The sequence below is a fragment of the Terrapene carolina genome, unplaced genomic scaffold, assembly GCF_002925995.2.
Source record: "Terrapene carolina triunguis isolate 2854851 unplaced genomic scaffold, T_m_triunguis-2.0 Scaffold53, whole genome shotgun sequence".
Lineage (NCBI taxonomy): Eukaryota > Metazoa > Chordata > Testudines > Emydidae > Terrapene > Terrapene triunguis.
This window is the reverse complement of record NW_020664404.1, coordinates 9,288,782-9,301,892: the sequence shown is the minus strand read 5'-3', so window position 1 is coordinate 9,301,892 and position 13,111 is coordinate 9,288,782. Positions and strand designations below refer to the sequence as shown.

At 50.2% G+C, this 13,111-nt stretch overlaps 1 protein-coding gene across 1 annotated transcript; it reads left to right on the top strand.

Moving 5' to 3' along the window:
* Positions 1–1,390: 1,390 nt before the first annotated feature.
* NPM2 (nucleophosmin/nucleoplasmin 2) lies at positions 1,391–8,156 on the top strand. Its single transcript, XM_024217712.1, is given in 9 exon segments — positions 1,391–1,493; positions 1,526–1,630; positions 3,104–3,189; positions 4,152–4,271; positions 5,067–5,160; positions 5,792–5,925; positions 6,895–6,923; positions 7,431–7,467; positions 8,112–8,156. Coding segments are annotated over 9 exon segments (753 nt in total).
* The last annotated feature ends 4,955 nt before the right edge of the window (positions 8,157–13,111 follow it).

Sequence of the window (13,111 nt, the reverse complement as noted above, 5' to 3'; positions counted from 1 at the left end):
AAGTTGTGTGAGTGAGGTGAGTTATCAAATACAAATGTTAGCAAACACTTATTTTTCCTTTAAAGCTTCCTCTTGCAGTTAGCAAGGTCTGTGTCCTGGGGAGAGATGTAACCTGAGGGTACTGTATTGTGTGTCCTAAATGTCTCCTGGAAGGCAGAGATTTGCTGTCCTCTTATGTGTGGCTAGTGCTACGGATGTAGTGGTAGGATTGCTGTAGGAGTTCAAAGGGATTAGGCTCACAACACCATTGATGGTCGGGGGATTTGGACTTGAAAATTGCAGCTGTGCTGTTTGGAGAGGGTATCCCCCTAGGAATAACTAGGGACACAACAGTGATGCTATGAAACTGTAACTTGCCCTATCTTGCCAGTGCTGGGGACAAGCAGGGCTCTGATTTCATTGGACCAGCAGAGCAACTCCCTCTTAGCAAGCAATGAAAGAGCCAAGTATCTTGCCATATCACAGTGGCTGTGATCAATGCTGGCGAGGGGGAGCAGTCTTGTTGAAGTCAATAGCAATGCTCTGGATGGTCAGGATCTAAGGCTGCTAAGCACTCTCCACTCTGCTGGAAAGCCATTGGCTCTAGAGTTGTTTGGCACCACTTACAATCCGACCCTAAGTGTTTGGGATTGGGCCCTTTGTTGCTCTTGTTTTACTCAGCTAATAAACAATGGCTACTACAGTTTGTAGTGATCCTGCTGCAAAGAATTGCTGGTGCCCTCGCTAACCTCCAATGTGTTTAAGTGTCCAGTTCTGGTGTTAAAAAGGTGCATATAGAGATTTTGCTCAGTTTAATAAAATCACTAGAAATGACCTGGGTGTAATGACCCCCGTTCTAGAATATGGTAACACCCTGTTATAGAGAGATCTGATGACTGTCCATGTATTCTATCTCGCTAAACAAAAGTTCACTTTTACAAGGATTGGTTTTGTTTCTGATAGTTACCTGGCAGGGATTTGTAAACTTTTTTTAAACTTCCAAAATAAATGGGGGGGGGAGGGGTTGTTGGAAAAACTAGAAATGGTGCAGAGAAGCGCCATACAGATTTGAGGGCTGGAAAATGTCTCTCCTTGTGCTCTGAGTCTCTCAATCTCTTTAGTTTACCAAAAAGAAGATTGAGAGGTAACTTAATTAGTGTTTAAGTAGCTTCATGGGGAGAAAATACTAGGTCCTCAGAGTCTATAATCCCGTGGAGAAAGGTATAACAGGAGCCAATGGCTGGAAGCTGAAGCCAGAAAAATTCCAGTTGGAAACAAGGCCCAAATGAACAGTGAGGGTGTTAACTATTGGAAAAAACTGTGATGGGAATGGTGGATTCTTCAGATCCAAAGAGAGTTTAGTCAAACCCAAATTATGGGTTCAATACTGGGGTAATTGGGTGAAAACTTAATGGCCTGTAAGATACAGGAGGTCAGACTAAAAGATCTAATGCTTCTTTCTGGCCTGAATTCTGTGGAAAACTTAAATCCTATATCAGTGGGGCTGTTGCAAAGTTTTTTAGCTTAGTAAAGACTCCACTCTAAGTAACATCTTCTTACTTCCCAGGAAAGTAAATCCTAGGAACCATGGCTCTTAACAGTAGTGCCAACAGCAGCAGTAAATCTGAGAAGCCAGTCTCTCTAATCTGGGGTAAGAACCTGTCTCTCATGACTGCTTCTGGGGATATAATTTCTGTGTATACTGTGACTAAGAGCCATGAATGCAGCTGAAACAAGTTTCCATTGACTTGTCCTCCCTCCCATTTGCTTGTTTCTGTCCACCTGTTGCATCTTGTTGTCTAGACCAGTGGTTCTCAACCAGGGGTACGCGGAGGTCTTCCAGGGGGTACATCAACTCATCTAGATATTTGCCTGGTTTTGCAGCAGGCTATGTAGGAAAGCACTAGCAAAGTCCGTACAAACTAAAATATCATACAATGACTTTATACTGCTCTATATACTAGACACTGAAATGTAAGTACAATAGTTATATTCCAATCAATTTGTTTAATTCTATGGTAAAAATGAGAACGTAAGCAATTTCTCAGTACTCATGTGCTGTGACACTTTTATTTTATTATGTTTGATTTTGTAAGCAAGTAGTTTTTAAGTGAGGTGAAACTTAGGGTAGGCAAGACAAATCAAATGCCTGAAAGGGATACAGTAGACTGGAAAGGTTGAGAACCGTACAAACACAGGAGGGCAGGGAGGACCATGTCTTCCTGTCCAGTGCCTAGCACAACGGGGCCCCAACCTCTGTACTACTGCAATATAAGCTGTAATAACTAGGTGGCTTCGGGCTACTTCAGGAAGTGTATTCCAAGGCTCCCCTGACAATCACAGCCCTTAGCTGAAATGAAACCATTCTTCCAAGGGGCAGATAGGCTCTGCCTCTCGGTGACCAACCAAATAACTGGAACCCTTGAAAACCTGCCCCTCTGGAGGGAGGCAGGCTCCAGTGGTAGGCATCTGGAGAGCGCTCTCATCTAGAGATGAGGATGTGCTTAGGTTGTTGTGGGCCTCAGGACAGCCATCTGCCTGAAAATCATCTCAGTACAGTCTCCTCTTTAGTCTATCTCTGAGTTGAGCAGTCCAATTACTTTGTACCCCCTTAAACTGCCACCCGATTCTTCTTCTCTCCCTAATCTCTTAGGAAGTGAACTCTTCCCCTGTGTCTTAAGCATCTTTTAGCTCCCGTTGGTCAACACCTGTGGCGGCTCCACGGGACAATGTTTCGGCTCTAATATCAACCTGCCTGACAGGTGCAGGAAGCAGAGAGGAGCTTTGGGGAGCCAAACTGCTGCCTCTAGTTTGGGGGCACTTATGTATTGGCGGCTTCTCTCATGTCTCTTCTCCTACCCGCCCCTTACCAAAAACGAGGTGTGGTGAAAGCACCATCTCTGACACTTCAGCCTAGATGCATCCGAAGAAGTGGGTTGTAGCCCACGAAAGCTTATGCTCTAATAAATTTGTTAGTCTCTAAGGTGCCACAAGTACTCCTGTTCTTTTTGCGGATACAGACTAACACGGCTGCTACTCTGAATTCAGCCTAGATGTGACTCAGCCGAGAATGGGGTGGGCGGTGGGCTGAGCTGACCTGATGGGGCCTCTGCCTCATCCACAGGATGTGAACTAAACCATGAGAAGCAAACCTATACATTCAAGATCCCAGATGAATGGAAGTATGAGCAGCAGCTGGCCCTGCGGACAGTGAGTACCTGGCCTGTCCTTGCCCGTAGAGGGTTATCGGGCAGGGTGTGGGCGCTGGTTTTTGAAGTGGGTAGCTGAGCACAGGCTGGCCTTGGAAGCTAATATAAGGACATGGAGAGGAAGAGAAGACCCCTAATCTAGGTACCATGATGTTCAGATATGACCAATCCCACTTCTGGAACCATCTGGCATGCAAACCCTGCAGGGAGAGAAGAGAATGGCCTCATTACTCCCTTGCCTGGGGCCGTTCACCCATTCAGGCTTGTTGACACTACTGGCCCTAGAGCACCTGTAACATGGGTCTCTGCATGGCAGTTCAAAGGGCACTGCCACCAGACCAGCCTGCCCAAGTCCCTTCAGTGCAACCATTTCCTGCAAGGCTGGCCTGGTCCAGCCATAGAAGGGAGGGGCATGTTTTGCAGAGGAGTATCTATGCTCTGTGTCCCACTGTCTGCTCCTGTGTTCATGTCCACAAGGGCTGCTGTGGAAGAACAACCTGTGCGGGGTGATAGGCCCTAATTCTCCCACCCCTGATCTCTGCCAGGGTAAATGGCTGCCCTGATCAGTCAGTCAAGGAAGCCACTCTCCCTTGGGACTTGCAGAAAGTGTGGTGGAGCTCTAATGAGCAGCGGCAGGGTCTTCCTTATTGGCTTATAGGCTTTAGTAGGGTTGCCACCTCTGAGGCACAAAATACCAAGACCTTTCCTGAACCCATAAAACTGGACAGCTGGCAGTGTGTATGGAGCACCCTCCCAGATTTCCTGGGACAGGGACCCCAAAGGGATGGTCCTGAGAACCTGGATGGGACCAACCCTAGGCTAGGGCCCTATAGACTTGTCTGGAACTCTCCTTCCCAGGGTTGGAGTTTGGCAGGGGGGAGAAGTCTAGAGTTGGAGCCTTCACAGATGTTGCTGGAGTTCTGCCACTAAAGGGGTACTGATGACTCATGCTTTCACCCAAAGATCTGCCTAGGAGAAAAAGCCAAAGATGAGTTCAATGTTGTGGAGATTGTACCCTCCGAGGACAGCCAGGATACCACGCCTGTGCCCCTAGCAACTCTGAAACCTTCAGTACTGCCAATGGTGAGTGCCTGCTCATCAGTCTCTTAAAGGACTCTGGTGGGGGACAATGACACTGAACTCAGATCAAGCATAAAGTCCAACCAGAGATGGGCCTGAACAAAAACACAAGATCTGAATGGCTGGTGGACAGAACCCTGTAGTTTGGCTCAGCTCACTAGAAAAGGCCAGACTTGGAGCAAACCTGAATGCTGCCCTGGGCAGTGGACAGGTTGAAATAGCAAAGGGAAGCTTGATGTGGCAACAGCCCTATAGGGAGGGGAAAATGCATGAGCTGAAGGCTGAGTGCATCCACCCAGCCTTCAGCTCCTGGCAAAATAAGTGTGCCTTCATTTTCCCTTTCCTCCTGAAGACTTGCTCTAGGATCCTGTCAGGCCTCAGAGCACACCTGCTTTCCAGATATAGCTTCTAATTGAGTACTCAGCATAACCTGTTATCAACCAGACACTGCTGCTTCACCGCTGCCCAGGGGGGCAGCAATGCATGCATGGCTCTCCCAGCTAACAGCCCTTCTAGGCAGTTCAGTCCTTGCCCTGAAGAGCTTATGAAGACCATCACTGGGGAGATGGGTAGCTTTCCCAACAGGCCAGGACACTGAAAATCCAGTACTGATAATGCTCAGCTGTGCATAAACCAACTCCTGTGTTGTCTCTAAATTAACTAGCCCTAGTCTCTCCTACGAGGGAAATGCATGGGGGAACCTCCTGCCAGGCTCTGGCACTTGTGTCTGTAGGCAGTGCAGGAGGATGAGGGGGAAAGCTGAAGGCCCATATAACCTGTGACATTAATCTCTTCCAGGCCACCATGGTGGGGGTTGAGCTGACTCCTCCTGTCACCTTCAGGTTGAGAGCTGGCTCTGGCCCAGTCTACATCACTGGACAACACGTTACATGTAAGCGAACGGAGCGAGGGAGGAAGAGGGGATCTGAGCCCAAGTCAACCCTGGTGTAAATGTAATGCAATGCCCATTGGCTCCAATGGGAGCTGCACTTGCTGGATCTACTCTGTCCCCTAGCGATGTCCAAGGCCTACCCAAGTGCCAGCACCTTGGGAATTCAGTGACTTTCCGCCATCTCCAGGCACAGGAAGGCCACAACCTCGGCATAACGTCCCACTGTCAGAGCAGGGGCGCTGCATGCCTCTAACCACAGGCTCTCTTCCCTACCCTTTCCTCCAGGCAGGATGGCTGGCAGGTGTGCTCTGGGGATAGTGGCTAGTTCTAAAGACTCCCACTCCTACCAAGGAGCCGCTAACCTCAGCGACACATCTAGGTAACTTGAGCTGTGCTGCAACCTACATTCTCAATGGGGCCAAAATCAGCTCAAGTTAGCGTCTCTTTGGAATGAGGAGCATCTCTGCCATAACTAACTGCGGCTTGTTGGGCTTGCTCTAATCAGGGCCCAGAATAAAACCAAGTGTGTAAGTCCCCCAATATGAGCAGCAGGTCACTGAGAGGCACCAGCGTGTCTAGCCGCTTTACGGGTGCGTGAACAGCTCTGAGCTAAGGCTGCTCTGCTTTGCAGTGGTACCAGATCTCTCCTGGGATGAGGAGGAGGAGGAAGAGGAGGAGGTGGCTGAGGAAGAAGAATCTCAGGAGGATTCTCCCCCCAAAGCCATCAAGCATCCAGCTTCCAACAAGCGGGGTAGCATTGCCAAGGTACTGCAAGAACTGTCAAGCAAGGAGCACCCACTGTCAGTCGCATGGCCCAATTCCTCCCTGGCAGCACCACTAATTCCCTGGTGGACCTGCTGGTTCTGAATCTGTCCCTGGGTGTGGAGGTGACTAGTGAGAGAGTAGAGTGAACTAGCCTATCTAGTCTCCTGGGCCTTGCAGAATCTTGCTGGCTCACCCAATGAACCCTGAGAAGCGGCTGATGTTCTGCTGGAGGTGATCTCTCCAGCATGAGACTCCCGAGTGCTTGTGACCACTGAAGACTGCATTGCTGTCCCCAAGAGTCCTGGGGGTATTAATATGGAGATATCTATCTCATAGAACTGGAAGGGACCTTGAAAGGTAATCAAGTCCAGTCCCCTGCCTTCACAGCAGGACCAAGTACTATCTGTTTTGTTTTGTTTTGTTTTGTTTTGTTTTGGGCCCAGATCCCTAAATGGCCCCCTCAAGGATTGAACTCACAACCCTGGGCTTAGCAGGCCGGGTAATGAGTGTCTTGGCTAAATTCCAGTGTAGCTAACTATATGTAATGTTCTGCTCCCTAACCTCTTCTTCCCCGCCCCCTGTCAAATGAACACTGCATCCTCCAATGCTGCTGCCCTAACCTGTTGCATAGTATTGCTAAGGGATTAACAGCTATGCTCTAGCCCAGAGGTGGCTGCATTTCAGTGGTGGGCATATAGCTTCCAAGTCACTACTATCTCTGGAATGTATTCTATGGTGCTTGGACCCCTCCCTTCACCTGGGAAAGTCCCACATGGACAGACTGTTTTCTTGCTGCTACAGCTGATCTATGCCTGTGCAATAACCCATTTTCCTGCTATAGGGATAAGCTACACAATTCTTCCTACTTTGGAGAATTATGCTCGGGCAGTTCAAAATGTCCTCTCCCCACCCGTGACTTAGAACTTGTGCTAGCCTTGTCAAATTTAACTCAATCTTTCTTCTTCCCAGAAGAAGAAGATGGAGAAAGAGGAAGAGAAGTGAGTATAATCAATGGTGCGGTGCAGGGGAGTCAAACAGTCTGGATAGCACCCTCTAGATGAGATGGTGGGAATACTGCCTGACCGATCTCTGGCACAGGTGGAAGCTAAGGATCTCATGGCAAGAGGGGACTAGAATTCCATAGGCCAGGAAACACACAGTGACATTGACTAACCTCCAGGTCTATGGGAGATAACAGCCTTTTGGCTAGTCCTGGCAGTGCTGCGCTGGTGCCTAACTCTGGTAAAGAGCAAAGGGATAACTGTCCTGTGAATTGCTATGGGAAATTCTAGAGGAACGCTGGCATGCCCTTATCCCCATCACATGTGCCCAAAGCCACCAGTTAGGTCTAAGTAACTTCATGCTAAAAACCTAAACACTAACAGCTGGATTGTCCCAGGGAGAGGCAGAAGCTCAGTATCTGTCGTTAGATCTGTGAACGTATGGCATGAGTTTTCAGGAGTGAATCTAATCTCAACACTTCTCTTCCCTTCTCTTCTGAGTAGCAGCGTTCCTTCTGATGATGATGTCCTTCCCAGCAAGGTAAGAAGCCAAGCACTGATCTCTGTGCCCCTTGGGACAGACTGAGGGAGAAACATGAATAGCATTAATGCTGGCTTGAGAAACATTTCGCTGTGGCAGTCTCTTCTGAAGCAAATGTGGTTTTTAAAGCTGTCCCTCTGTTCTGCATGGGGCTCCTGTTTCCATTTCATCTGTGGCTGCTTTATCTCTGCTTCGCTGTCTCTAGAGCTGAATGACTAGTATTAGTCAAAGGTAAAAAGTCACTCTGCAAATGACTCAGTCTATCTAAATCACTTGCTGAAAAAATGAGTACCAGATATTCTAGCAGCTGGTGGGTGTCTGCCACATGCCACTATCTGCTTCTAATTAGCTGACAACCCCTGAAATAGGGCAGACAGTCAAACATGAAAACACCACCCTGGCAGGAAAAATAACCAACAGGCATATGGATAACTAAACCTGGGCTTAGATCTGCACGCTCTTGAATTGAGCTCTTGCTGTCTAGTTCTAATGCCTAATCACTTTCCATGTGCTGCTGTGGGAGCAATGCAGAGTCGCTCTGCATTAACATCTTAGCCTAGTGAGTGGGGCCATTGAATCTGGGGGTGCCTAGCCACTGGCCTGTGCTACTCTAAAGCCATAGCCTCGCTTTGTTCCCTTTGCAGGGAAGAGGAGCTGGCAGAGGGAGAAAGCCAGCAGCGAAGAAATAGACTGATCTGCAGCGAGGTATCTACAAGGTAAGGCTGTTCTGCAAACTGCAGGCTGGCTGAGTAGAGCAAGCCACCAAGATGAGGCCTTGCCAAGGAGATGAGCTGTACTGTCATGGAGAGACCAATATTGTGTCCCAGGTTCCCCATGCATGCAGCGGCTAGGGGAACCATAACCGTCTGGCCACTCTATTGTCCTCCCTCGGGGTAAATGCTGGATGCACTATGCTATATTTAGTGGTGCTGTGTGGGGGAAATGGCTAATCAAATGCCACCTAATTGGGGATGGGTATTTAAGGAGAGGACTAAGGATTACAACACAACGGGATAATCCACAAAGTAGAATCCTTCGGGCAGGAAGCTACTGGCATAGTATCTAGCTGCCAGCAAAATGGTCTAGCAGCCTATGCCTGGAGCTTGGAGGTAGGACTCCCAGGTTCTGACTTACTGTGTTGTTCACTGCTCTGTAATGCTCTGAAGCTATACAAATGCTCATATTGTGCACTGGCTCTGAACCAACTGGAATCCATCTGTGGGGCAAGGTAACTTTGTGGGAGGTACAAACTAGTGACTTGTCTCTGGAGAACTCATCTGGCACAGAAGTGCTCCAGGACTTTGCCCTTATGCCATGCGAAGATCTGACTTCTGTTTCCCCTTGCCTTCTAGGGCCTGGTACAGAAGAGACCAGAGAGATTTTTGTGCTGTTTTCTGTAAATGTCTTTAGAAAAAATAAAGGGCCTTTTATTTTGCACCCTGGGTTTCACTTTCTTCTTAAGCCTGGAAGAGGGTGGGGCACCTCTGGACAGAGCAAGAGACTCCAAGGAGCCAAAGCCAGAATTTCAGGATGGACTCAGGCCCCACAACTAGGGTCAGATTTTTTCCTTCAGCAGCTTCAAATTCTAGCCATAGTCTAGTTTTGGCGGCACACCTTAGACCAGTCCATGTTCCACTATCTTCCCATAGCCTGGGATTTGCAGGCATTGTTGGTAAGAGGCTTTCAGATACAACAGCACCAGGGTGAGGCCTTAATGCTTCAGCTGCAGGTTGTCTACCAAACAGGCAACAGCAGTGGGTGTTACGCTGTAGGGACAATTGCCCAGCTTGTGTAGGGTCACATGATGAGAATACCGAAGACTTTCCCCTTCAAATCATGTGGAGGGGGCATGATCTGCATGAACAACGGCAGGTCATGGTGTAAGACACCTTGAACCCCTAGTAGAAACCTCCGATTAGCCATTGACTGCTCTCCTGCTGCATGCTCCAAGCCCTAGCTAAATCTTCTAGACCCTTCCTCTTCAGGATGAGAAATAGCTTCCAGCCTCCTGGGCTGGAGTCCTGACCTTCTGAGCAGCTTGATCAGCTGTGCCAAAAGGCTGCTCTGCTGGAGTGAAGGCCCTGCTATCTCTAGCAGTGTAGTACTGCTCTGGTGCTGTAGAGGACAGCACTGCAAAAGGAAAGAGCTCAGCAACCTTCTGGTTTGCTGGAGGCCGGGCTCCCAGCTCCTTGGGGAGTATGGAATGCAGTTTCATGGGCGGATGTCTGCCAGCTCTTTCTGAGCCCAGTGAGACTGGAACGGCATCTCTGGCTGAGCAGGGATGCTGTCTAAGTAAGCCGCTGTATAGATCTCTCGTTTTCCATAGAGAGATCTCATCTGCTTTGGTAACAATGCGTAGCCTCAAACTCAGTCTGGTTCTGATCCTGAACCAGCTCGTGGCAGGGAGCCAGCCTTGTTCACAGGGGGGCTGAGAGCCATTGAACCAAACTGTAAACCCCGTATATGATGGAAACCGCTTCAAGTCAGGGGTGCAGCAGTACTCCCCAGCACCCCTCGTTCCAGCACCTATGCTTGTTCAGAAATGTCACCCCACACTGCCAGGCTAAAGCCCCAGAAATGGCACTGGTCTCTGCTCAGACGGTGACTGGAGGCTGCTAGGGCAGACTCTCCTATCTCTCCTAGTCTGCCAGCTTCCTTCTACCCCCTTGAGCCAGCTCAGACTATTAATAACCCTGTATATCTGTCAGGACCTGGGGCAGCATCTGCTACAGCCGTAGACTGAGGTCCGTATGGGGTATGCTAGCCTTTCCCATGGGCTGTCTGGCCTGTAGCTGTGCAGCTAGGAAGTACACCACCTAGAACTGGGAACATGGCAGTGAGGAGACAGGGCAGCCTCTGCTGCTTGGCATGTGCCAGAGGCCAGTCTGTGCACAGGGCCGTTGGGCTGCACTGGCAGCCAGCAGACATGACCTAACTGGGAGCGGTACAAAGGGAAGGGACTGCGGAGTGAGCAATGTGCTCACTGGGCTATGCTGGCTGGAGCGGCGCAGCACTGGCTGGGTGCCATCCGCCTAATGCAAGGGCTTCTCCTCCCAGGGATGGGGACCCCCACGAGAGGGCAGCCTGCCCCTCTGCCATACCTGGCCTACTTCTGACCCCATTGTCCGTGCACAAACCTCCCCGCTCAGCCTGACTGAGACCCTTTGCTGTCCTGCATGGAATGTGCAGCAGAAGCTCTGTGAGGAGGGGGCTGCCTAAAGCAGGGGTAGGCAACCTATGGCACACATGCCAAAGGCGGCACACAAGCTGATTTTCAGTGGCACTCACGCTGCCCGGGTCCTGGCCACCGGTCCGGGCGGGCTCTGCATTTTAATTTAATTTTAAATGAAGTGTCTTAAACATTTTAAAAATCTTATTTACTTTACATACAACAATAGTTTAGTTATATAGACTTCTAGAAAGAGACCTTCTAAAAACGTTAAAATGTATTACCGGCACGCGAAACCTTAAATTAGAGTGAATAAATGAAGACTCAGCACACCACTTCTGAAAGGTTGCCGACCCCTGGTCTAAAGGGTGGTCTTTGCCCAGCTGCTCCTGCAGTAGCTGGTGTCCCCATCTCCCCCCCCTCCCCCTGCAATGCATCTGCAGGAGGGGAGCTAAATAGGGGCCACTTAACATGTGAGCTGGGACCTGACTGCAGAGAGCCTGATGGAGGTGGTGACAGGTTTAGTGCTGGGGGGTGGGAAGCAGGAACAGAGGCTTCTGCTACTGAATCCAACTGCTGCTCTGCTGGCCAGGATCCCAATTTGTCCAGGGCTATAAAAACTCTGCAGTCCCAGAGACGGATGGCCACGGACGCTGGGTGGTCTTCAGCTTGCAGTGCTGGGCCACCCCATCTCTGCTTGGAATACAAGGGTCTGGGAGTGCTGCTGTGTCAGGGTGAGAGTAAGGGGCAGAGATCCCTGAGCTCTCCACTGCCCCTCATTCACAGAGACCTTTCTTGGGGATGGCTACGCTCCACTAAAAGGCCCCATGGTGCCCACTCCCAGAGGCCGGGTCAGCTGAGCGGGGCACAGCCTAGAGTCTGGGCTCTGACACCCGACCCCTCACAGGGCCTCCAGGCCAAGCCGGAACATCTGCACTCCCATGTTCTAGCGCCGCACCCCAAGACTGAGCTGGGCGTCTCTTAGCGTAGTGCAGACGGACCCATGATGTCCCCTCAGACCTGACTTACAGCCACCACTGCTGGCTCCTATGGCCCTAAGCCTGACCCTCACTCTCAGTTCCACCTCTGCCCCTCCCAGAAGGGGACTGGAGCTATCTGACCATTGAAGAACCCACCGGCCCTGCCTGGAATCACTGGTGACTTTGGCTAGAACAGCGGGGTAACGTTCAACTCTCGGCCAAGGTGCCGTGCGACCTTTAATAAGCAAGATTGGCCAGGGTCTTGTTTTGATAACCCCAGCAGCACCAGGCCTCTTATGCCAGCTGGGGCATCACATGCTCCCCTAATTACCAGGTCACCCACAGAGGCAAACCCAGCTGTTTCATTTAAGGGAAGCAGTAAAGTGGGTTGCTGGCTCTAGGAGTGCTGGGCTGGTCACCCAGCATGGCCGCAGCATCTGCCTTCCATGCTAAACAGATCTGACAGCCCCTTCTATTGACCCCAAAGTCGTGCTAGGACAAACTTTCACTCTACAGAGGCAGAAACTGACGCATACCTGCTCCTGTATTTTCCACTCCATGCATCTGATGAAGTGGGTTCTAGCCCACAAAAGCTTATGCCCAAATAAATTTGTTAGACTCTAAGGCTCCACAGGGTCTCCTTGTTGTTTTTGCTGATACAGACTAACCCAGCTACCACTCTGAAACATAGCACAGTGAGGGTCTCATGCAGGGTATCCAGAACCCAGGAGTCCTGCCTTCTGCTTCGGCTACAAGACCATCCAACCCAGACATTAAGCTCCCCTCCCAAGCTTTTCCAAACTGTAGATGTTTACCCTACCATCCTTGGCCAAAATGTCCCTTGCTGCCCCCTTCCTGTGTGTGGCTTGGTTGTGATGCTGCACCCCAGATGCAGTTGCATTTCAGTGAAGGAGCCTTTTATTGGTGCAGTTTGTGAAGTGCTTTAGGATAGCTGGCACCCCTTACTCTGTAAAACATTCATCTTCATTGCCATTAGCAGTGGGGCCTGCACAGATCACCCCCACAATGCTCTGGAGTTTCTCTCTGAAGCAGTAGATGCCCCTCTCTTAAAAGCTCATACCCTAGCAGACAGCTCAAAAGTCCCTCTAGGAGAACCCCCTTTGCCCCCCCCCCAAACACACACACACACACACACACACACACAGTCTGTCCCCAGAGTAACAAGTGTGGCTGTGAATAGGAGACAATAGTGGATTACCAAGCAGCAGGAGAGACAATTATAACCCATTGACCTGGCCTTGGTCTGGAGTTAGCAGGTATTTGTGGCAGGTCTGCCACCCCTCCGAGCATATTGGGAGACTGCTGTGCTGTGAGATTGGCTCCAAGAGGGGAGCAAAACCTTCCACAATGGCCAGCTTTAATTTTCTTCCAGGTGTGTGGCAGGGAGACTGGACCGGGGGGGAGGGGGATGAACCAAAAGGGATTGCTGCTATCCCTGGGGAGGGGAGAGGAGGGGGTGAGTGGGGGAGGGAGG